The sequence below is a fragment of the Camarhynchus parvulus genome, chromosome 6 (genome assembly GCF_901933205.1).
Source record: "Camarhynchus parvulus chromosome 6, STF_HiC, whole genome shotgun sequence".
NCBI classification, from domain to species: domain Eukaryota; kingdom Metazoa; phylum Chordata; class Aves; order Passeriformes; family Thraupidae; genus Camarhynchus; species Camarhynchus parvulus.
The window spans coordinates 3,915,996-3,940,839 of NC_044576.1; the positions used below are offsets into that span (position 1 = coordinate 3,915,996).

The 24,844-nt window shown below is 46.2% G+C and overlaps 1 protein-coding gene across 2 annotated transcripts in view; it reads left to right on the plus strand.

The window, feature by feature from the left end:
- Nucleotides 1–24,844, plus strand: part of PRKG1 (protein kinase cGMP-dependent 1) — a 369,443-nt gene that overhangs the window by 48,957 nt on the left and 295,642 nt on the right. For both annotated transcript variants that reach the window (XM_030950731.1, XM_030950732.1), the window contains exon 2: nt 12,255–12,421. In XM_030950731.1, coding sequence (XP_030806591.1) covers nt 12,255–12,421 — 167 coding nt within the window. The remainder of the gene's footprint in view (nt 1–12,254; nt 12,422–24,844) is intronic.

The window sequence follows — 24,844 nt, forward strand, 5'->3', positions numbered from 1 at the left end:
GGTTTGCCAGGCTGTAACACCAGGAGGTCACAGTGGCTCCTAAAGACCAGAGTGAGTGACCTCCAAAACTTGCTCAGGGTCTGGAATGTGAACCCTGTGAGGGAGCTGGCAAGGGGCTCAGCCTGGAGCAAAGGAGGCTCAGGGGGACCTTGTGGCTCTGCACAACTCCCTGCCAGGAGGGGACAGCCAGGGGGGGTCGGGCTGTGCTGCCAGGGAACAGGGACAGGACAAGGGGAAAGGGCCTCAAGCTGGGCCAGGGGAGGCTCAGCTTGGCCAGCAGCAGGAATTTCTGCATGCAAAGGGTGCTCAGGCCTTGGCAGGGGCTGCCCAGGGAGCTTTGGAGGTGTCCAAGGAGGGGCTGGAGGTGGCACTGTGGGCACAGAGTTTGTGGTGATTGGGAGTGGGGCTGGGGCTGAGCCTCATCCCCAATGAGCTGCAGCTGTGCAGGACAGGTGACTGATATTGAAATTAATGAGCCATTAACGAGCCCAGGGCACTGACCAATCCCACAGGAGCAGAGGGCACACAGGTGCAGTGCATCAGCATGAGGGGATAAAAGGCTGGGCTGAAGCACAGGAGGGGCAGTTGCTTGCAGCCTTCTGAGGTGTTGGGGTGTTACTCTGTGTGAGCAGATGCCTGGAGCCTTCTGACCTGGTAAGGTGTTGCTATGTGTGGGTGAAGCTTTCTGAAATTGTTGGGTGGCACTCTGTGTGTCAGGGCTGTCTCAGGTGTGACAGGCACTCAGTGCTCTGGGCTGGGGACAAGGTGAGCACTGGGCACAGCTGGGACTGCATGATCCTGGAGGGCTTTTCCAGCCTAACTGGTTCTGTGATTTCACAGTCTCCATGCCATTCCTCAGCTTTCCTTGGGCAGCACCTTTTGTGTTGCTGCATCCTTATTTTACCTCTGTATGTCCATTCCTGTTAGGATTCCCTGAGGACAAGTGATGCCATGAAATGTGAGGTTACTACTTGTTCAAAAATATCTTCCCATTTGCCACAAATAAGACATTTTCCCCTTCAATGTCTTTCCAGGCTCAAATTCCTGGAAACATTCAGTGCCTCTGGAGGAGAGTTACTTTGATCAAAGAAAAAGGCTGTTTCCTAAAGTCCTTCAAATTCAAAGCTCTTCATCTTTCCCTTGCCTTCCATCAGAATTTGGTGCCTGCTTTCTCCTAGCACATTTGTCACTCTTATTCTTCAAAACATTTCCTTTAAGTTCTCTCTGTGCTTACATGTGGCTGGATGATTGCAGGTATCCCTGGAGTTGGTCTCATATGGTTTATGGGAATTAGGGAAATTTCTCTGAATCCCCAACCCAACACCAATTACCCCCTGCAGATTGTTCTTTACAATACAAGATTTTATGAGGTTTCAAAAGCCATGAGACTGGAGCTTTCCATGCCTGAGATTGTGGTTTTTGTGTTGTGGGTTTTTTTTTTTTGGTGAGAGGGTTTTTCTGGAGGTGTTTGCCTTGTGCTGCTCTCATTCCAGCTGTGCTGGGCATCCCCTCTGTGGCTGTGGGCTCTCCCCTCCTTGAGGACACTGCTGAGGGCTGCGTCCTCCTGCTTCAGAGTTTGGGTTTTTTTTTTGTTACAGCCAAAGGCAACATCACAACCATGGGATTCTGAGTGGAATTCCTAAAGCAGGAGGAGCAAGAGCATTTGAGAGCAAAAGCCTTGTGTTGTTTTAGTGCCACAGAGTTATTAAGGTTGGAAAAGATCTCCAGGGTCATGGAGTCCACCCTGTGCCTGATCCCCACCTTGTCTCCTGGTGCCTTGAGAAGGCTGCCCTAGAACAGAGTTAGAGAATAAAGCAGGGATTTATTAAAAGGATCTCCTCCATGGATCCACCTTGGGCAGCACAAGAGCCCAGCCAGGGCTGCACCCAAGATGAACCAAAATGGGCACAAAATGGACACCTGGTCATGGGGACTCTCCCTTTGATCAGTTCTGTTCCATTTGCATATTGGAGTTAATTGTCCAATTACAGCTTTAGCCCATGCAGTCCCATCCTGCTTGTTTTTCTTTCTTCAGCCAACATTGTTTGTGCTCTTGAGCCTGAGATTTGGATCATTTGTCCTTGGTCCCCAGCTACAGCAGGAATTGTTTTGTCTCCCTGCTCTGTGCAGAGAGCTCACCATCCCCTAATGTGAATCTCAGAACTACACACCAAAGCAGCACAGAACCTGAAAAATATAAAAGCTAAAACCTGAGGCATCACCCCAGCCCAGAGCACTGAGTGCCACCTCCAAAGCTCCCTGGGCAGCCCCTGCCAAGGCCTGAGCACCCTTTGCATGCAGAAATTCCTGCTGCTGGCCAAGCTGAGCCCCCCCCGGCATAGCTTAGGGCTGTTTCCCCTTGTCCTGTCCCTGTTGTTCCCTGGATTCCTGTCAGGGAGTTGTGCAGAGCACTTGTTGGTATATTCTTCAAAACTCCGTGGCGTTTTCATGGTGAATGCTCATGCAGTAGAAATAGGAATGAGAAAATAATACTTTGAGAGTGTCAACCTCTCCCCCACCTGCCTTTGAGCAGAAGGAAGGCAGCAGCAGCAGCATTGCCCTGCTCCCAGCCCCATCCCCCTGCTTTTCCACAGACACCTCCTGAGCTTCCTGCTGCTGCTCTTTCTCCAGTTAAACGTTATCAAGTTGTGTGGCTGCTCAGAGTTCATCTTGCCGGCCACAAGGTGCTTGTCCGGCTCTAATCTGGTTTATTGGCAGGCTAGACAGAGCCTGCAGGATGTGCTCCCACAGCTGAATCCTGGAGTGACCCTTCTGGGAGGAGGCACATCTTGCCCTTCTGTCCCCACCAGCTGCTCCTTGGTGCTTGTCAGTGGGGAGTTATTTGGGTAATGCCACACATCTTGCAAATATTCATGTCCCAAAGCCTGCCTGCAAATGTCAGGCCTCCTGCTGACTCGTGAAGTAGGAAGAAGAAATAGTTTTCCCTAAAATCCTCAGAGATATTTATTGGAAGACTGAGGCTCCAAGCACTGTCTGCATTCCACTGCCACACGCCTATGGCATTTCATCCAGGGACTTCTCCAGGCTGGAGAGAGCTGATGGAACTTCCCTGGTGACAGTCCCATCCATCACAAGCCCTGGGTGAATCAGAGTGAGGGATGTGAAATCTCTGTCGCAGCTCTCCCCTCCCCTTCCATCACAATTCCTGTGGATCCCCCTCCTGAACTTTCACTGGAGCAGCTCTATATTTCCCTGGCTGTGGCAGCATTCCCTGTGGCTGTGTTTGTCAGGGAGGAGCAAAGTGTTTCTGCAGAGCACATCCATCTCTCCTGGCCCATGGTGCGCTTGGAGGAGCTCCTGATGTGTTCTCAGCCTCTAATCCAGGAGAGCAGAGCGAGCTGTCTCTGCTCAGAGCATCTCTAATTGGATTTCTGCATCTATGTAAATTAGGTTATCATCCCCTTGGCAGATTTCCTGCCCGCTGCACCAGGGTGAAGCCATCTCTGTGGTGGCCATCAGTAACTCCCTTCTCTAGGGAATCTGGGTGCAGCTCACTGCCCACACCTTCATTTATCCCCAGGGTGCCACACAGACCTCCAAAGGCACCGACAAACTTGGGGCAACTCTTGGAGCTGCCATTTAGCTCCACTCCTCATCCCTGCCTCCAGTCAGGGGAGCTGCCAGGACTGGAAGCCCTCATGGATAATGGTTTGATGGATGGAGAAACTCCTGCCTTTCAGCTCCATGGTTCTTTCCAAGATCACCGTGACCTTCAGGATGTGTTGTCTGGGTCTCTGTGACTCTTTCTGTCTTGCTCACCGAGCTCCTTCTGGAGGAGTTTGGGTTGTTTCTGGGTTCCTGGGTGTGTAGACATATGGAGGACACGTGTTTTCTCTGCTATTTTTGTAGGTGCAAGAAGGCTCCAGCACAGCTGTGCTGGATGTGAGCGCTGAAACTGTGAAATGCACGGGGTAACACCCCTCAGACATCTGCTTGGTTTTGGCCAGGCATCCCTTAGAGACACCCATCCCCCTTCACCATGGCTTTGCCACGTGTTCTGGAAGAATTCTGGGAGGATTTCTTCCAGGAAAGGGTGCTCAGGCCTGCAGGTGTCCCAGGAAGGGCTGGAGGTGGCACTCAGTGCTCTGGGCTGGGGACATCAGGCACAGCTGGGACTCCATGGCCTTAGTGATCTCTTCCAACCTAAATGTTTCTCTGATTTTTGTGGTTTTACCTCTCATTAAGCTGCCCAAAGCTTCTGCTGTTTGCTTCAGGTAATCAAGGAGCTGCTTAATCCTGCTCCGAGGGCTTGGTAGTGGTTTCTCAAAATGCAGCTCATGTGGGAGTTCCTCAGAGCTGTCAGGGAGTGCAGGAGGAGGCAAATTGTGCTGGCAAGAACCAGGAACTTCTCCTGCCTGAGCCTGCCAACACTTCTGGTAGCTAAACCTGGGGCTTTGTAGGATGCAAAATAGGAGCCTAAAAAAGGGCGGTAAATTAAGATCTGTGGGGTGAGACACGTTAAAATGCAAGTTAACCAACTCTTGCCTACAGTATTTTTATACCAACAACAATTTTCAGCGTAGGTGAAAGGGGATTTGAATTTTTTTTTTTTTCTGAAATGATTTTTCTTTTTAAATGTCGAATGCCAAAATATGATATAATGAACAGCAGTGTACTGATATATTTAGAAATCCTAAATGGAGCTGTCTGAGCAACATTCTCTGCAGAGAACCTCGGTTCTGTGACTCTAAGTTGTATTGAAGTGCAGGAAGACCTGGAAATGTGGAAGCTATTTTCCTGGCTTACAGGTTTAGATGGTAAAGTTGCTTAACCACTTTTTAAATTGGCATTTTGGGTAAAAATTTGGGTGGACTCTTGTGAAGAACCTTCTTCCATCCATCTATTCGGGAGCATTTTAAAATTGGCATTTTGGTTAAAAATTTGAGTGGAGTCTTGTGAAGAACCTTCTTCCATCCATCTCTTCGGAAGCATTTTAAAATTGGCATTTTGGTCGAAAATTTGTGTGGACTCTTGTGAAGAACATTCTTCCATCCAGCTTTTCAGGAGCAGCCACGCTGAAGATGCTGAAGATCCTGCTCAGAAATTTCCCCTAAAACCTGAAGATGGGCTGTGTGTTGTGGGAATGGGAAGCCTTGTAAAGAAAATCCACGAGTGTATTTAAAGGCCTTCATGTTACTCGGTCCCAGACTTAAATCCTACTCTTATTCCCAGTTACTGAGACAAGAATAGCTCTCTGGAGTTATATTTAAAATTCCCTTGAAGAAACATCCAGAGTGGGCTTTATCCAGAGCCAAAACAAACAGCTAATGCAGAGTTATCAGCTATTAATGGCACTGCAGCCCAAACAAGCTGCAGATCTTACCCAAAGGTTGGAGCTTTCCTCTCCTGCTCTGCTCCTGAGTGAGTTATGAAGAGATCCATTTGCTCCCTTGCAGGATTTAGGGTTTGAAGGCATTATCCAGCATTTCACCCTTCAGGAATTGCCCTGTGCTGGGGGTTTGTTCCTGCTCTGGGAGCTTTGGCACTCAGGGAGGACCCTCCACCTTGCCTTGGCATCAAGAATTTCACTTTGCTTGCCGAAGCAGCTTTGCTGAAGGGTTTGGGCTTCAGGCTGGTGGTTGAGGGATTAAATAATCGTCCTGGAAGTTCTGCTTCCTACCTCTGGTTCTTAGATGGGAACCTAGGAGCTGACATTAATCCATAACCCTGGTAAGGGTTTTGCTGGGAAGGGAGGAGTGCCAGGAACAGGTTTGGATTGCTGTCTCTTGGCGATGCTCATTTTGGTATCAGTGAAGGCTTTGTGGATCTCAGCTGCCAGTTTGGAACCTCTGGGTGCGTGGCCAGGCCACAGGAGATGAGTTCTGCAGATATTTCAATGCAAGGAGGACATGGAACTGTTGGAGCAACTCCTGAAATTGCTGAGGGGACTGGAGCAGCTTCCCTGTGGAGCTAGGCTGGGAGAGCTGGGAATGCTCAGCCTGGAGAAGGGAAGGGTGTGTGGAGACCTCAGAGCTCCTTCCAGGGCCTGAAGGGACACAGAGCAGCTGGAGAGGGACCCTGCATCAATAACTGGAGTGACAGGACACAGGGAATGGGTTCAGACTGACACAGGGGAATTTCAGGTCCCATAGACAGAATAAACTCTTCCCTGTGAGCCTGGAGAGGCCCCAGCACAGGGAAGCTGTGGCTGCCCCTGGATCCCTGAAGTGTCCAAGGCCAGGCTGGATGGGGCTTGGAGCACCGGGGCAGTGGAAGATGTTTGGGACAGCCCAAAGGGGGCGGAAGGAGGTAGTTTTAAGGTCCTTTCCAAACCAAACCACTCTGGGGTTCCATTCCAGAGCAGAGCTGAGTGTGTGTTCTAGTCTTGCCTACTCTTTGAACTGCACAAGGGCTTAAAACAGAGTTAGAAGCTCTACAAAGGTGAGCTTTGAGCAAAAAGCTTCCCCAGCCCTGCTGGAAACTTTGCTTTTTGTGCCACTTGGAGTGGACACTCCCTTTGGAAAGGGAGATACATCTGGAGACAGCTTTAAAAAAATCTGTCTAACACTTCTTGCTGCATATTTGTATCATGCTGGATGGTTTCTGGAAAGCTGGAGTAGGCTCAATCCTTGGCTGTGTTATCCCTTTTTAAGGAAGGTTTTTTTTTTTCTTTTTCCATGGCCACATTTTGTAGAAGTAAACACTTTTAAACATTTCACAGTGTGGATTTTAAACAGTTGTTGTAGGGATTGGCTGGGTTTTGTATCCCTCCTCAGATTCAGGGACAGAGGCTGCAATGCTTTTTTTCTATGCTTCTTATCTCTGAAATCAGCTTAATTCCTTGGGCAGGGATATGGAAGATCCCAAAAAATAGTGCTTTTGGCCGTGAGTTTCTACAAATAATTTGGATTTTGGCAACAATGATGACCCAGCCCAAAAGGTGCCCCTGGTTGCAGTAGCTTTGAGCTGGTTTATTGTATGAGTAAGTAAGAAGTTCTCCTCTCCCAGGACCCTGTGTTTTTACTTCTGTAAACTTGAACTCTCTGTCTGCTTGGTCAAGTTCCTGTGGGTGTTTCCTTCCTAAATATGGAGATTTAGCTTATTAGTAGTATTTGTTAATTTCTGATGGGGGAAACATCAGAAAAAATACTCCTTCCTCCCTTTAGTATTGGCATGTTGAAAAGTTTTGCTCCAAGTTTTGAGATGGAAACAGCTAAATGGTCTTGCTTAGTTTTGTCACTCCAAAGTGTGTTTTTTCTTCCCCTTTTTTTGCAGGCATTTTTCAGCCTGTCTGTCACTATAGGACACGAAAGAACACAAGCACAACACCGTTCTCAAGGTGAAAGAAAAAAGGGAAGTTTAATTTTTGACTCCAACATTTATAGTTTTCCAAAAGTGACAGCGGATTGGAGGGTGACAGTGCCACCTCTCCAATGACACTGGTCAAACTAACAGTCCATCAACTCTCTCTTCCTCCATAAAGGAACGCAAAACAATGAGTTATTTACAAAAAGTGTGTGAGAAAGCTCACTACAAGAACGTCAACATCAGAAAGTTTAGAAAATCTTAAAAAACCAAAGCGACACCTGTCCAACTAGTACAGTGCTTCTAATTTTCCTTACTGATAGTTTCAAATGATTTTGCTTTGAAGCTGTGGTGTTAAACACCCTAAAATTTAGAATTGTGTCACTAATATTTAAATGGAGCTCTTAATTTCTTCTATTTTTCCCGACCCACCTCTGTTTAACCAGCAGCAGATTGCCTGGGGGTGATTCCTGGGTAGCTCCCCTTGACTGTCAGATTCCTGCAGGCTCCAAACTGGGGCTGCACCACTACAGGGTGTGGTGGGAGGGCTTTGGTTTCTGGAAGCATCCGTGGAGGGGTCTGTCAGAAGTTTTTCCATCTGCTCCTAAATTCTTCCCTTCCTTAAAAGCCAGCAAGTGGCTTTTCCACGTGGAGATGAGCCCTTTTGGGATGAAGAACAACTTTGTGTTCCAATATTTACTGTACGTGTCAGAAGGTACAAACCCAGCGTGGGGAATGTGTTGCTCTGAGGGAAGAGCCTGGGATGAGCACTCCTTGTGTTCCTTGGAAAATGGGAATTCCTGTCAGGATAACAACAGCCTGTGCTGCAGGGTTTGGCTGTTTTACTGCAGGCATTGCAAAGCATCCTAGAAAGGATTGGGATGGAAGGGACCTTAAATCCCATCCAGTGTCACCCCTGCCATGGGCAGGGACACCTCCCACTGTCCCAAGTAGCTCCAAGGACCTGGCCTTGGGCACTGCCATGGATCCAGGGGTGGCCCCAGCTGCTCTGGCAATTCCATTCCAGCCCCTGCCCCTGTTCCAAACCAGTATTTTTATTTATTTCCTGCCTTTGTGCCAGTGGATGTTCATAGCAGGGTTTGAAATTCTGCATTTTATGGCCACTGCAAACCTTTAACACAAGGTTTTGCACAGCTCAACACAGCCTCTGTGCAGAGCCCCTGTTTGCTGGGACACAAAACTAAATTTCTTTGGCTTGTGGGGGTTGCTGGTGGCTGGCTCTGGTTGGGCTGGGGGAGCAGAGCAGCCCAGTACAGCACTGGGAGGGGTGGATGGACACCTCCCCATGTGCTTTGCTCCTGAGAGACAGCACAAGCAGGTTTTTATGCATTAAGTGTATTTGTAGGCAACTTGTTAAGGTTCTTTTTTGCATGACTTCTGCAAATTCGAGTGCAATTAGCTTCTTCCTCCTGTTGCCTTATTAATTACTGTGATGGACCTAAAGTGATTTGGGACAGGATGTATCACAGAGGATTGTGCCCTCTTTTTAAACTCTTCATCAAGTCTCCAGCACATTTGGTCATTAATCTTGCAGGAAAACAGGGATGGCTTGGTGCCAGGCTTGCTCTGGAGAGGAAAGATGGCAATAACTGCTTTCTACTCTGAGTGACCCTCTGCAGGCAGAGACATCCACTCCAGTGCTAAGTAAATATTCATGGAAATCCTCCTCCTTCAGACAAACTCATTTAGAAACAGTCCTGCTGCCTTACAAATATTGTAGGTTATTTTGTTTGTGCCTTGTTCCTATTAGAAACCTGAACCAGAAAGCCCAGAAGAAATAAGAGGTAATGGAACAGCTGTATCTTGTTTAAAGCACTTACTTGCCATGGCAGGAGTGTCATTTTTAACCATTTAAAATATTTTTATTCTGTATTACTGGGTAGATTCCTGTATTCACATGTGTGGGATACAGGGATTCCTGTACAGTGTGGGATAGCTGCTGTTCTGAAATAATGGTGATGATTAAGGAATGGCACGGTTTGGAGAAGCATTTGTTATTTGAATAATTTGTTATAAATTTTTATTTGAATAATTGGGAACTAGGAGTTAACTCATGTGTTTCTGGGCTGGTGACAAGGTGGGGATTGGGCACAGGCTGGACTTCATAGTCTGGGAGGGCTTTTCCCACCTGGGATTGGACATAAGAATAAGCACAATAGAAAAAAACCTGTTTATTTGAAATGACTCCTTACAGGGAGTCATTGAGTGAGTTACAGGGAAAGAAAAATAAAATAATGTGGAAGTTGCTGAAAGCCTGGCATGTGTGAGTGTGTGGGACTGGCAAGCCACAGTGTATGAATAATTTTTCTGAATTATTAAGAGTGATGAAGATTCTCTCACAGGGAACAATAGAGGAGCTCTGCTTGTAGCTCTGACATTGTATTTTTAGGACCAACTCATTTTCAAGTATGTCAAACTCTGCTTTTTTTACTACTCTATTCTGAAAGGTGGATGGAATATTTCCTGCTGGAAGGGTTTGGAGCTCTCAGACAGTGGAGGGTGGTTTAGTCTATGGGTGGAAGGAGATGATTTTTAAGTTTTTTTCCAACCCAAAGCAGTCTGGGATTCTATGAAACACTCTCATAAATAAGCAGCTGCCTTGCAAGGTGATTTTGCTCCTCCAGCCAGCCCTGTTTAAGGGCAGCTGGAGGTGTTTTTCTCACAGGCTTTGTAGTCCAAGTCTCATCTTAACCAATTATCCCTACTAATAAAGCCTATTTTGCTCACATTCAAGCATGACTGAGTTATTATCCAGCCCTTTCCTTGTGGGTGTTTAATTTTAGGATGCTCAGATGTGGCGGAGATGAAGCTGTGTTTCAATGATGGCCCAGCCATCGTGTTTTCCTTCATGATGATGTATTTTGTGGGGTGGTTAAAAGGGTTTGGATGACCTGGGGGGGCCTCTGAGATTGCTGTGATGTTCCTGTGTTGAGGACAGAGGCTGAATCAGGTGGTTCAGATGTTCTCTTAGACACCTGAAATCATATTATGTTATTATTAATATAATATTGATAGTATTATTAAGCTCTTGAATTCCCTAAATTTGTTCACATTGGGTCTGTTTTGCTGCTTCTCCCCCAGCTAGAATCATAAAGGCTGAAAAAGACCTTTATGCTCATTGAGTCCAACTGAGTTTTCCTGTTCCTTTGCTGTTGTTTGGACCAAATTTCCCAAGTCCTCCTCAAATCCTTCCCCATGTTCAGTTCCAACAAGGAAAGGATTGTTTTGTGCTAAGCATCTCTACATACTGAGGGAAGTTTGACTTTATCCAGGAATTCCCCACTGTCTTTTTGGGTCTCTTGATTTTTGCAGCAACTCCACTTGAAATCCTGACTCTATCAAGGAGAAATGAGATAAATTTGGAGCCTTGGAATGAACTAAAAGCCTGGAATTGGAATGCAGGCTGACATGCTGAACACAAAAGCTTTAATTACGCTTTCTGTGGTGGCCAGTTGGGCACCACCAATAAGGAGCTGGGTGTTAGGAGGATTTGACAGAAGAGCAGACAGGAGCTGAATCAAGGCACAGCAGGGAAAGCATTGTCTGGGAAATGGGGCTGTGCAGTGCCTGGTCAGCCTGACAGATCCCCAGCTTTGCTGAAAGGAAGGTGTGCTCCAGGTGCAGCTTTACCTGGGGGTCCTTATTTGCACACAGGGATGGCTGTGAGGGCAGATTCCGACTCTCAGGAATGGTTTTGTGGTGCCCTGAGCCCTCCTTGTCCTTGGCAGCCTGGTCCTGTCCCCTCCCGCCCTTCAGCAGGGTCATTTCTGGTGGCCTCTGGTGTCCTGTGTTGAAATAACCGCTGAACTATCAAAGGAATAAAAAGAATCTTAAACATCACCGAGCTGGCAGTGTGGTGGGTGGGACCCTGAGCTGCTCAGACCCTGTGCAAGGCTGGGCTGGTTTGGTGTCAGATTAGGTCTCTTTGGATTTAGAGATGGTGTTTTAAAAAACTTTTATTCTGTTTTCAGTCTTAGGAGAAGGGTGAGGCAATACAGATGTTATAATTCATGTCATTACAATCAAAGCCAACTATTTTTAATTATAATACACTATAAGTGTTTGTAATTATAATATGCTATAATACATTTTTCATAGTTCTGTTTCTCCAAAGTAGCCAGTCTTTTTTCAAGGCCATCCTTTGAAACTTGTTTCTAGTTCCATTTCTCTCTCAACAATGTCTGTCCTGTTCCACAGCATTTCTAAGTCAGCATTTCTTATCTCAAGGTTCACACATAGATGCAAGCTGTGTGAGCCTTCAATCAGGCTTTGAGAATTCTCTACAAATCCATTTCCCACAGTTTGGGTCTCCCCAAGTCCCACTTTGGCTCTTTTTCAAGAAGGCATGACCCATTAAAGTGTTTTTCTTTGAAAACTTTTGTTTCATACTCATCTTTCCAACAGTTAAATCCCTCCTGGCTGCTCGGGCTCTGCAGGGAACAGTTCAGCCCCCAGGGTGAGGGGTGAAGGGCTGAGGAGCTGCTGTCCAGCCTGGAGGTGTTTTAGGAACTTCAGTTTTGGTCTAGATGAGGATTTAACATTCTCAGCTGTCCACCTGCACAAGTGGATTTAGGGATTTTGTGCCAAAGGCCTCCTGTAGTGATTATAATATAAATACTCAAAGAATCCGTGCAGTGTCACCCTTTGGTGTGCTCCAGTTTGTATAATTAATAGAAAATATAATAAAGCAAGTAATAAATCTGTTAGCTTCTTGTTTGTGCTTCCTTTCAGTTTTGTGTATGGAAGATATTCCAAGAGCTGTGCTATTGTAGATGTGAAACTTGTAGCCAAAAGAGGATTTTGCAACTCCACAAAAATCTATTTTTATTGCAATGCTGGATGTGTCTAAAGCCTATTTACAACAAATAATTGCAAGTTCACATCTCTGTAATTTTTTTTCTTTGAGTTCTCGGCACATTTTTAGGGAAAACACTGATTTTTTTAAAATAAATTTATTTATTCCCCAGGTCCAAGGAGCTAATAAAGGAAGCGATCCTTGACAATGACTTCATGAAGAACCTGGAATTGTCCCAGATCCAGGAGATTGTGGATTGTATGTACCCTGTGGAGTATGGCAAGGACAGCTGCATCATCAAGGAGGGAGATGTGGGTTCCCTGGTCTACGTCATGGAAGGTAAGGCTGGGAAAAATCTTATTTATTCTTTTTTTTTTTTAACACTTGGACACAAAATCTTTAGTGGGAAAAATGGTTTCAGAGAAAGAGGTTGTCTAAATATGGTTGCTTAAAAATGGTGTGGAGTGCTTTTGGCTGGAAAATTCTGCCTGGATTTGTGTGCCTGCCTGGCTAAAGAAAGGAGGTGAAAGCTGTTAACCCTGTCCTGGAATAAACCTCCCCTAAGCAGAGTTTCTGTGCTTGGAGGTGATGGTTTGCTGGATAAATGAGGATTTGAACAGAAGGAATGGAGATGGGAAGTGGCTGTGGAGCAGGGAGAAAGTGCCCAGAGCCTCATCCCAGGTGGAAATGTGGACACAGCATAGATAAATGAGGATTTTTAGCCATTTTTTGCATGGATAAATGAGGATTTTAGCAGAAGGAATGGAGATGGGAAGTGGCTGTGGAGCAGGGAGAAGGTGCCCAGAGCCTCATCCCAGGTGGAAATGTTGGCACAGCACACAGGGCTCTCCACAGGAGAGATTAATTTTCATCCTTGGCACGATGGAAAATGGTGTTGGTGCATCCTGGGCACAAAGGAAGAGCAGCACCTCTGCTCCAGCACGTCTGCTTGGTCCCAGGATGTGCTGGGGTTTCTCATTCAGCTTTGTAAAAATCTTCTAGCAGATATTGCCAGTGCTCTGCCTTTCCAAAATCCCAGCTCCTTGTGCTTGGTGCTGTCTGCTTTCCAGGTTGTCTCACTCTCCATGTGTCAAACTGAGCATATTTTGTGTATATTTGTGCTTTTTATTGTTAAGGAAGTGCACGTCAGAGCTGTCAGAGTTACTGAGCTGGATCAAACCTCGTGTGCATCCAGAGTGGCTGATCCTGAGTTCTCAGGGAAATATCCCTGTTTTCCTTCCTGCTGTGATTTGGTACCACAATAGATAAAAGCTTATCAAACTCTTCTTGCTCCTCAGAACTCAAACATTTTGGCCAGATAACACCTTTTCACTTGCTCATCTATATTTTAATATCTTCAATTGTTCTTTTAAACAAAAAAAAATCTTTCCAAGGCAGTAAGCCATCCTTTAAACAAGCTTCCCTGCCAAATTCCTCATGCTGTATAGTTGCAAATACTCCTCACTGCTTTCCCAAAACAACTTGAAACTTCTGTCCTTTTAAGGTTAAGTCCTTTCTCAAGGCACAGGTTTAATTCCTCTGCTTTTTCATAGTTTTGAATTTTGCACATTCAAATGGTTTTTCTGTGAATTATGTGTTTCCATCCCCAGGTTTAGGGTTTGCATGGAAAGGTTTAAGGTTTGCATGGAAAGGTTTAAGGTTTTCCATCCCCTGAATACAGAGACTGCTTTGAGATGCACAGTCTTTTTTGTTGATGATAAAAAACTGCTTTAAAATCATCCTTGAATGGTACTTTCTTCCTAGTGGAAATGTGGAGGATTTGCCCTGTGCAGTTTTGTGCTCACTTCCCAAATTCCCCCCACACCAGAGGTTTGCTCATGGGGTTTTTGCTGCCTGGCTGCTTTTGGGATGTTGTATTCGATGCTGTCCCTTAAAAAAAACCCCAAAGAACAGGACATGTTGGAGTCTGCGTGTATTTATCTCCTGCTCAGCCTCTTCCCCCTCCCTGGAGAGGATTTTTGGGGGGGATTTAAGGGCAGAACTGTTTCCAGCATGGTTTGGGGTATTGAGCGTGGCTTGGTACTCAGATCACCCTTTACTGCTGATAGATTTTATCATATTTATGGTCATTATTTAGCCTTGTGGTGATGAATGTGCAACAAATGTGTGTCAAAACCAAATTTTATGGTTTTTTTGGTCACTTCAAGTTTTCCATGTTCTCCTGGCAGCCCTGTGTGTGTGTGAGGGCACGACTTGGCTCTTCCCTTGCCTTTGTAACTTAATTTAAGAGTATTTAGATAGCTCCCTAAATATGCATAATGCTTTGCAAACCCAATTATGGAGAGTTTATAGTCTGTGTTTGGACATAATGCAATGAGTGATGATGAAGTCATGGAAATGGGAGAGGACATTATCAAATAGGTTGGGCTATGGTTATGAGAGCCCATTTTGGTTCATCATTCTGTGTCCTCTCGATTATTAACACAATCAGCCCAAATAAAAACTCTGTTCTTTGCAAAACTCTACTGGAGAGACCCATCTTTGAGTATTACTGAGAGGTGTTTCCTGAAAAACCAAATAAATTCTGTCCTCCTTCCATTAATTCCTTTTCCCTTCCTTAATTGGGCTCTTGCTCTTCTTTGAGCTGCTAGTGAGAAAAACCAGAGCTTTGAGTCAGGAGCTGAAGCTGAAATTTCTCAGCAAGCAGAATCCTGAATTTAGAGCTTCTTTGCTTTTAATAACTCTAATAAGCATTTTTAATTTTTTTTTAAATTTTTTTTGTATTCTGGAATGACTTTAGCCACTGTGTCTTGCTGGCCAAATTCCCACCTATTGGGGTAGGAAGGCTCCTGGTTCAGGCTTTCAGGTGCTGGCCCCACCACATCCTATTCTTTAAAACACTTTATTTCTCTGGCTTCACCCTCCCTGTGCTGTTCCTTCAGCCCTCTGAGAACACCCCTTAATTCCCTTTTATTCAAAAAGTAGCAAGAAACCCCCCCTCAACTTTTCCTTATTAACTGAAATGGGTCAAGAGATGCCCTAAACCTTGAGCCAACACCAAAAAATTTCCCTTACAGCTGTGCATGGAAGGTGGGAATGAATGTATTTGGGATGTGACAAGTACCCATCAGGGGCTGAAACTGCTGGCAGCATTAAATATCCCTGCTGTGCCCACCTCCAGCAGGAATATTCCCCCAGGCTGTGAGACTGGGAATGAAAAAAGGGGGATCAGCGATGCTCTGCCTTAAACTACTCCACACTGGAACTCTCAGCTCTGCAGGGAAAAGTTGTGAGAAGAAAATAAATGTATTTATTGGATATATTCCCTTTCCTGGGAGAAAGTTTGCTGCTCTGAGAAGGGTTCAAATGGAGAGTTCTTAGAGCCAAAAAAGTACTTGTAAATTGACCATAAAGGAGTCTGCTACCTCCATTTTTTTTTCTTTAAGGGAAAAAACCCTAAACATTTCCCTGGATGTGTTTATAAAAAGACTGGATGTGGCACTAATTGAGGTGTTAGTGCTGGGTTGGACTCTGTGATCTTGAAGTTCTCTTGCAACCCAGCGATTGTGTGAGTTCTGTGAATTTTCCAAGTGATATTTTTGCATTTGCTGACTTTGCAACGTTCCTAACATTTTGCTGAAAGCACTTAAAAACCCGGCAGGCTGAGAGGAGGTGTTTTCAGAGAGCTCCACCTCAGATCTGGGCTGTGCTGCCAGGCTGGGGCTGTGCGTGGGTGCTGCCTCACACTGATGAGGATAAATGTGAAATCTCACCTCCGACCCCAAATGTTTCCTCTGGCTGAGGCACCCAGCTGCAGGCTGTCAGGTTGGATTAGGGCAGGAAGATCCTGTGCAGAAATCAGGTGGCAAGGTCCAGGTTTGAGGCTCTCCTGTGAATAAACAGCTGTTTTTAGAATAGAATAGATTTTTTTAGGTTTTTTAGGGACTTTAGTCATAGGTGTAAAGAGTCCTCCCTTTAGGGTTGGTGTCATTCCCATGAAGCATGGAAGAAATAATTCAATGACAAAGGGGAAAGAGGAATTCCTTGGATTAACTGTTTTGTGGTTGATGGTTTTGCAGGCTGTCAGGTTGGATTAGGGCAGGAAGAGCCTGTGCAGAAATCAGGTGGCAAGGTCCGGGTTTGAGGCTCTCCTGTGAATAAACGGATTTTTTTTTTAAAGAATAAAATTTAGAATAGAATAGATCTTTTTAGGTTTTTTAGGAACTTTAGTCATAGGTGTAAAGAGTCCTCCCTTTAGGGTTGGTGCCATTCCCATGAGGCATGGAAGAAATAATTCAGTGACACAGGGGAAAGGGGAATTCCTTGATTAAGTCTTTCGTGGCTCATGGTTTTGTATTGTCAGTGGGTGCTGCAAATGAATTCTGAGGCTGCAGCTCTGCACACACCTGGAGGACCTGAGGGAAGAAAAATCCCTTGTGCTCCTGCTTCTACAGGCATGGAGAGGGAAGAAGCAGCTTTTTGAGAACCAGCCCCTGTTTTAGTAATTTTCCTTCTCCTCTTAAATTTCCTTTTATTTTTATCTTCAGTTGTATGGATTTGTCTTTTATTTTTAAAGGTGACTTTGTCTCTTGCTTCCTTCTTGGTAGCTCCCCCAAAGGAAAGACCTAACTGAGATTTCCCATGGGAATGTGGGTTTCTGGAAATCTTGGGAAGCAGTGTGTTCCTACAAACTGTGGGATGTGCTGGGACATGGAGCAGTGTGTTGATAAGGGAACACAAACAAAATCTGTGTGGCTGTTTGAAGTACAGAGACAAATGGGAGTCCTTCCATGGGGTGGAGTGCTCCTCTGGGAGGCTCTGGGGTTTTTCCTGTTGAATCCAAAGCAAAGCAGGCACATGGATGTTGTCTGTGTTCCCCCAGGCATCACCTCAGTGCCAGCACAGCCTCTGCCCCGAGGATTCATGCCCAGTGTGTTGGCACTGACAGCTTCTCACTCCCCACCTGGGCAGTTCCCTGCTTTCCCCCCAGGGTCACTGCAGGCTCTGGGGTGCTCTGTGCAGTCATCCCTTTGTCACACCTTTGTGTCACCTCCCTGTGACCCTTCTCTCCTCTCTTTTTATGGATCTGATTGAACAGGACTAATTCCCTTGGAATTAGATCCTCCTCCTCTCGGGGAAAGGGCTTGGTGGGACTGGTACTTAAAAATGAGCAAGTTGTGGGGAACAGAGACTTGTTTTGGATTTAAGGAGCATAAATGATCTGAGGGATGGAGCAGCTCTGCTGGGAGAGCTGGAATTGTTCAGCCTGGAGAGGAGAAGGCTCCAGGGAGAGCTCAGAGCCCCTGCCAGGGCCTAAAGGGGCTCCAGGAGAGCTGGAGAGGGACTGGGGACAAGGGATGGAGGGACAGGACACAGGGAATGGCTCCCAGTGCCAGAGGGCAGGGCTGGATGGGATATTGGGAATTAGGAATTGTTCCCTGGCAGGGTGGGCAGGCCCTGGCACAGGTTGTCTGAACCCTGTGTGGGATGTTCTGGGTCACTGTCATGCTCTGGGATCACACCTGGAGAGATGGAGCTGAGCCCCTGCAGGTGGGATTTGTCACAGTATGGTTTGTCCTGTGTGCCCAAATACTGTCCTTGCTAGGCTTCCTCTGTGAAATTCTTTCCTTTCTAGTCTAGGACCAGGCAGTTTTGAGTGCTTTTTCCCAGTATATTCCTCATAACATTGCTAATTCCCACGTCTCTGCATCTCCCAGGGGCTCTGTGGAAGGTGGTAACAGCAGCATCCATTGCAGTCAGAGCTCTTCCAACACAATCGAGGCTGTTCTGCTTCTAGGACTTGTTCTGCCTCTCAGACCAGGTGTTTTGAGCCCTACCTGAGCCTCTGAGCCTCCTCTGGAGGTGTCTGGATCTGCTGTCCCAAGCAAATGTCCAAGACAGCATCTCACTGGCTCTGGAGATTGGGGAGTGTTCACTCAGTGTCCAGAGGAGCTCAGTGTGTCTGGGTATGAAAGACAGGTGTCTGCTGAGGAAGGCAGGAGCCTCCCTTGAAATGGAAAATTGAAACCCCCTCCCTCCCAGTTATTATAATTTTGAAATTAAGGGGCTCTCAGGCAAAGATATGGGAATAGGAATAACAGTTCTTTACTAGGAAAATTAAAATACAAATGCAATAGTACAAAAAGATAAACAGAGTCAGAGCATGCCCTGCCCCCTGTGTGTCAGGGGGTGGCACAGCCCCATCCCATGGGGGCTCAGCCCTCCTGCAGTGCCAGCTGTGCTGCTGCTGGAGCAGGGATCCTGCACAAGGGGGGAGTTTTCCTCTGCAGCTCCAGGGCTGCTGCAGATGGGCCTGGGCTCCCTCTGGCAATGCAGGGCAGCAGAAAGCTGCTCCTCTGGCAATGCAGTGGGCAAAGGCTGCTGGGGTGTGCCAAAGCTCAGATTGGATCCAGGTAGGAATGCTTGGCTCCTCCCCTGGGCAGAGCATCTCCCCATGGGATGCTGGAATTGGATCAGCCCTGCAGGGACACTCAGTGGCCATGGACAGAAGATAATTAATAATCAATGGCCCATTAACAGAAGAGATCTCCTGGAGAGAGGATTGGGTGTGGGAGAGATGAAGAAAACTGCCCACTGAACAGAAGAGAACTGCCCCATCTCTGACAGATGGGGATAGAATCCACACCCCCATTTCCAACCTCAGACATTCAGTGTGGCAAGGAATCAATTACAAATGATGGCAACGTGGGAATTTCTGCACAGCCTGCCAATAAATCATTGTTCTCCAAGGAGCTTACCTTTCCCAGGACTTCTCAACAGGTTTGGGAAAATGTCCTGTGGCAGCAGCTTCTCCTTTGCTCTCCTGTTTCATGCTTTCATCTGCCTTTGTACTGTTCATTTTAGTTTCCTTCATCCTGGTATTGCAGGGTTGGGCAGGAGTCAGATCAGGGTTTTTTCCTCTGCAGGCTTCATGGCTTTCCTGTCTCTTGGAGAAATTGGGTTGTCCTGCCATACCCAGGGCAATGGAATGCAAATCTCCCACTGTTATCAGCTCATTATTTTAATTTTACGGTGTCTTAATAATTAACTCTTCCAAGAGTATTATTTACCCATATTAATGATGGGGAATTAAACATTTCTTGCACTTATTTCATGAAATGTTCATGAGATGAAATGGGATATGAAAGGATGATTTGGCTTGTGACAGATGTGGTTTGGTATTCTGGATGGAGCAGTTATTTTTAAAGCTGCACAACTAAACCTTAGCACTTAAAATGCAATCAGAAATAATGGTGAAGTCATCCCTTTTCAGCAAGGAAAACCTAATCTTTGGTTAACTAAGCCAATATTTGGTAGGGAGGAGAAGAAAATGGAATCCAAGCTGGCACTGATGACTTCAGACTTCCCAGATTTGTGAAGTGACGGACTGGCAGAGGAGAGGAGGGACTGGAGGGAATTTGATGATTTATACAAATATAAATCCCCCAAGGAGTGAAGTCTGGTGTCTCTGTCCTCAGCCAAGCCCCTGCTGCCAGCACAAATTCCTGCTGGAATTGGATGAGAGGGGCCTGCTGGCAGGTTCTTCTGCAGGGCTGTAGAAGTTTGAGTGTCGAGCTGACCTGAGAATTCCTTTCATTCCTCCAGTGAATGCCCGGCTTTCTTTGGGATCTGCTCCTATTCACAGTGATTTACTCCTCTTGCCATTCCTCTAATCGTTACCTGAGCCTATCTGAGTCTTTCTGCAGTGTGGTGCTGACACAAAACTGGGGCAGCCTTGGCAAAAGCTGAAAGAATTCATCGCAGGGGAGGAGAACTCGGAGTTTATCAAACAGATAAATCATCCTGTAAATGCTCTCCTACAACCTGCTTCATCCCCAGGCAGCCAGATATCCATCTATCCCTCTCCAGGGAAAACAGGGGATAGGTGTAACCTCTTCCAAAACAGTTCCCACTGGATGATAAATGTAATTATAATGGATTTTTCCCCCACATAAGCTCATAGCTGATGTGCCATTTATTTTTGTACTGCTCAGCAGTTATTCGAAGGCTGCTTTGTGGTGAAGGGGGTTTTATTTACCAAAAAAATTGGGGAGATAAAGCCTTATTCATTTTATTAATAATAGCAGCTGGAAGGGGAGGCACAAATGTCTTTCTTGTCCCCCCTGCTGTTCCATGACTCCCTTTTGTTGCGGCTCCCACATGTGAAATGTGAAATAAAAGGACTTTTCAGCCCAGCAGTGAACATGGGGGAGCCTGGATTCTGACCTTTGGCTGTGCCCCTTCAACTCCAGGGCTCTGTAACTCAGGCTGTGTGTGCAGATAGGAAAATACCATGGAAGGGCCAGTAAAGGGAAGGCTCCCTTTGTGTGGGCTCCACTGGCTTTGGATTCCTTGTTTGCTTGGAAAACTCATCTACAAAAATAATCAGACCATGGGAGCTCTGTGCCCTTTGTTCCTGCTCTTGGTCGTGGGGAGAGAGCTCAAAATCACCAGTTTTGGGAAGGGGAAGGAGAGAGAGACTGGGTCAGAATTGTACAAATACAGAACAGCCTGAGCTGGAAGGGATCCCATCAGGATCAGCTCCTGCTTCTTCTGGAATCCTGCAGGGTTTCCTGGAGGAGCTCATCCCAAAGAGCTGCTGAGTAGTGAGTTCATCATTGCTATTCCAGGCAGGAATGGGTGAAACGGGGGAAACCATTTCTCTTGGTCCCAGAGAGCTTTTCCATGTTCCTTAAACATTTCACCTTGGTTGAACATCTCTTCACCCCAGGGGAAGCTCATGAGAACATTTCCTGCATTTTCTTCCCCACTGAAGTTTCTTCTCCTTTTTTTTGGTGGGAAAAACCTCCCATGGATTTCTGTATTTTGGATTTTTGGTCAAGGCTTTGTGCAGGCCAAAAGTTTGACAGAGACAGGTCTGAGAATAAATCCAAACAAAAGGATAAAATTGGGAGGGGTGGTGGGGGAGATGTTTGCATTGCATCATTTGGCAAAGTTTTCTGATTTTTCCTGTGCTTTGATGTGCAGGGGTCCTGATCTGCAACTTCTTTGCAGCCCTGGCAGATGGTTTTGGGGGAAAAATGAGAATTCTGCTCTCAGGAAACAAATCAAAATGTCAGATCAATGTTTGCACTGTATTTATCTAAAATAATGGAAATTACAGTGTATCCCAGCAGCTGCTGCTCCTCGCACATCCAGGCACAGATGATAATTAAATGCAATCAGAACACGTTGCATTTAAGATGGAAAAACTAATAAAAATAAGATGTTTGCCATCCTTGTGCTAAATATTTTCATAGCCTCTCGGTTCTGACTGCAAAAGCTATTTTGTGGAGCTACCAAAACATGAAATAACAGTGGGTGAGCTTTCTCATATTCTAAATAGAAGCAGCAGGCAGGATTTGAGATGCTGCAGATCTGGAAAAGCAATAATCCTGGGGTGGTTCTGCAGCCCCATCCTTCCAGAGGAGCTCCACAAGGGACTCTTTATCACTGCTGAAACTCTGTGAACTCTTATCTTGGACTAGGAGGTAACTTGAAGTCATTTTCTGCCTGGATTGTGAGGCTTTTTTTTTTATTTTTTACTGGTAGTGATGTATAACTTCACAGGCTTCCTGAAGTTAATTGTATTTTTTGTTGCTTGTTGTTCTTCTGCTCCCAGCTCTTTCTTCTCATTACATTTTTGGGGGGATGGAGAGGTCCAGGAACTTTTGTTTATAACTATATGAAATCTGACTGAAATGAGGGTTTGTGTTTTTTTCCCCCCCAGAGTTTTCAGCCCAAAACGCTGTGTTCTTTTGGCCTGTTCTCCTGTGACAGTTATTGCCCTCAGAAAAGGGAAGTCCAGTTGTAATGTGGATTAAAGATGTGCAGTGGGGAGTGAGGAACTGCCATGGCAAAGCCCTTAGGATCACAGGACGAGTGAGGGTGGAAGGGACATCTGGTGCCACATCCCTGCTCCAGCAGGGTCATCCCAGAGCAGCTGGCACAGGATTGTGTGCGCTGAAAATGGTGAATAACTTAGGATTTTACTGCAGGAATCCCTGCAAAAAACGTTCCTAAGGATCATGGAAGCATTTGTGCCCCTAAACCTGTAACCCATGGTAGGAGGTGGAAAGTGATGAGTTTTTAAGTTCCTCCCAGCCCAGAGTTTAGGATTTATTCGGCAGAAGTAAGGTGGAAAACTGACATCACTGCTGAAATTTAAGTTTTCCAGTGATCCCTGGAGGTTTGTAGTAACCCATGGGGTAAAAATTGCACAGTGGCTGAGGAAAATCCCCAAGTGTCAGGTCCCAGGATAGTTTTTTTAGAGCCAACTGGTCAACGTGGCCTGAAATGAGAACCAGAGATCTCCATTTAGCACTGTGCTCCTGTGTTTAAATTTGGACTGAAAAAACCCCATGGAAGATCTTTTTTTTTTTAAGCAAGGAATGTTTTTGTTCCTGGTTGGTACAAGATAAGAGAAGGACATGTCCTTGGGAATGTTCATCTGGAGGGAACAAGTGGACCTGCTGCATGATGAATGAAAAGAAAGGAAGTTTATTTTCTGCTTTCCACCAGCAGCCTCTGCTTATTATCATTTGTCAGCTCTCTCCAGGACATTGCTTTCCTTCTTGGAAAAACCAGGCCTTTTTCACAGACCCCACTTGGCTGAGCATATTTAACACTGCAGAACTTATTTAACACTGCAGAACTTACTTTGCTCATCATTGCTGCTGGGAGGATCATTTATATCCTGCTCTTGTGCTCTGTGGACTGGAACAAAAAGCATTTGGGTTTCCTCAGGAGCTTTGGGTGGTAGATGGGAAGATCAAGGGGGATGGGGAGTGCTGAGAAGTCCCAACAGCTTCTTGTGCTGCTTTGGCTTTTAAATATTAATATTAATCTCAGTTTTCAGTCTTACTTTGGCAAAATAAATCCTAGATGCCAGAATGGTTTGGGCTGGGAGGGACCTTAAAGAACATTCCATTCCCTGCCATGGGCAGAGACACCTTCCACCGTCCCAGGTTGCTCCAACCTGCCCTTGAACACTTCCAGGGAAGCCTCTGATTTAGCTGACAAAAAAAAAAGCAGGGCTGGAGCTCTTTATCCATCTTCCCCCTCCTCAGATTTGCTTCCCAGTTCTGCAGCTGGGCAGTTTCCATGTGTTAGCATTCCAAGCCAGGTCCTTGGGTGACACAAACCAGCACAGCCCCATCTGTCACCGAGCTGCTGTCTCCATGCTCTGTTTAATGTTGTTATTTACCAGAGGAGGATGAGCAGTAAGTGAAACCTTTCCTTCGTGCTCTGCCCTCAAACAAGGCAGGCTGAAAAAGAGGCTGAGAGCTGGGGCCAAAGCAGAACATGAAATCTCTCAGTAAATGAAAGCTGATGGGAGGCAATGGAGTGTGGAATGGGATATGGATTTTGGGACTTCCACTGAGCACTGATCAGTGCTGAGGGGCCAAGGCAGGAAGGAGTGTGGGAAGGGACCTCAAAGGGACACCTTCCACTGTCCCAGGCTGCTCCAAGCCCCTGTCCAGCCTGGCCTTGGGCACTGCCAGGGATCCAGGGGCAGCCCCAGCTGCTCCGGGCACCCTGTGCCAGGGCCTGCCCACCCTGCCAGGGAACAATTCCTAATTCCCAATATGCCATCCAGCCCTGCCCTCTGGCACTGGGAAGCCATTCCCTGTGTCCTGTCCCTCCATCCCTTGTCCAAAATCTCTCTCCATATTTCTTGCAGCTCCTTCAGGACACAGTTTGGTCACCCCAAAGCTTCTCCTGTCCAGGTGAGCAGCCCCAGCTGTGCCAGCCTTTCCTCCCAGCAGAGCTGCTCCATCCCTCTGCCCATGCTGGTGCCTCCCCTGGGCTCTCTCCAGGTCCCTCCTGTGCTGGGCCCATGGAATAGAGAAATCCCATTCCTTAGGGTTACTGATGTCTGAACAGGTTAAGGGTTAAAAACTCTCTCTGGGCTTTTGTTCCCCCTGAGTAGGTGATGAAAATGATCTGTTTCCTAATACAGGTTTAATTTTCTGCACCCTACGAGTCAGAATTGGCACTCAGGAGGCGTTTCCAGAGCTGTGCATTGTGCTGCAGCACAGAGCAAAAAGAGGTGCTGGAGATTTATTTCCCTGTCTGGAGATGAGTTATAAGTACATTCACCACATTATGCAGATCAGCTGTCAGACTGTGGGATATCTGCATCAGGAATGGCTCTGATGCCAGAATAGAAATCAGGGAGTATTCACTCCAATATTACAAATTAGTGATTTTAAGAGCTCCATAAGGAGTGGAAAAAATCAGGGTTTTTAAAAGCTCAGAATAAACAAGTTAATGCAGTGACAGTGCTGTGGGAGTGATGAGCATCAGTTTTAGGATTTCTCTGAGTCCTCTCAGCCTGATTTGGGTTGTCCTGTGTTTATTCAGGATGTTATTCCCCATAATGGGGAGGTCCTGGCACAGGTTGCCAAAGAAGTTGTGGGTTCCCAATCCCTGGAAGTGTCCAAGGTCAGTCTGGACAAGGCTTTAAAGCTCATCCAGTTCCTCCTCCTGCCATGGGCAGGCACAGCTTCCACCAGAGCAGGGTCCTCTGTGTTGTGGAGAAGGGGAATAGGGAATGGGAATTAGGAGTCACCTGCAGACCCAAACAGGCAACAAGTCCTTAGAACAAAAATACTTTTTTGTTTGTTTGGTTTGTTGGTATTTTTCAGTGGTAAAAGACAGGACACACTTGACATAAACAATTCCTTAGGAAACGTAGACAGTTTTACATTTCAAGTATGATTCCCTTCCTAAGGGAATGTGTAATTTTGTTAATTTGACTTAGCTATTTCCTTCCATGGCATTTGTTCTGTCAGCTTT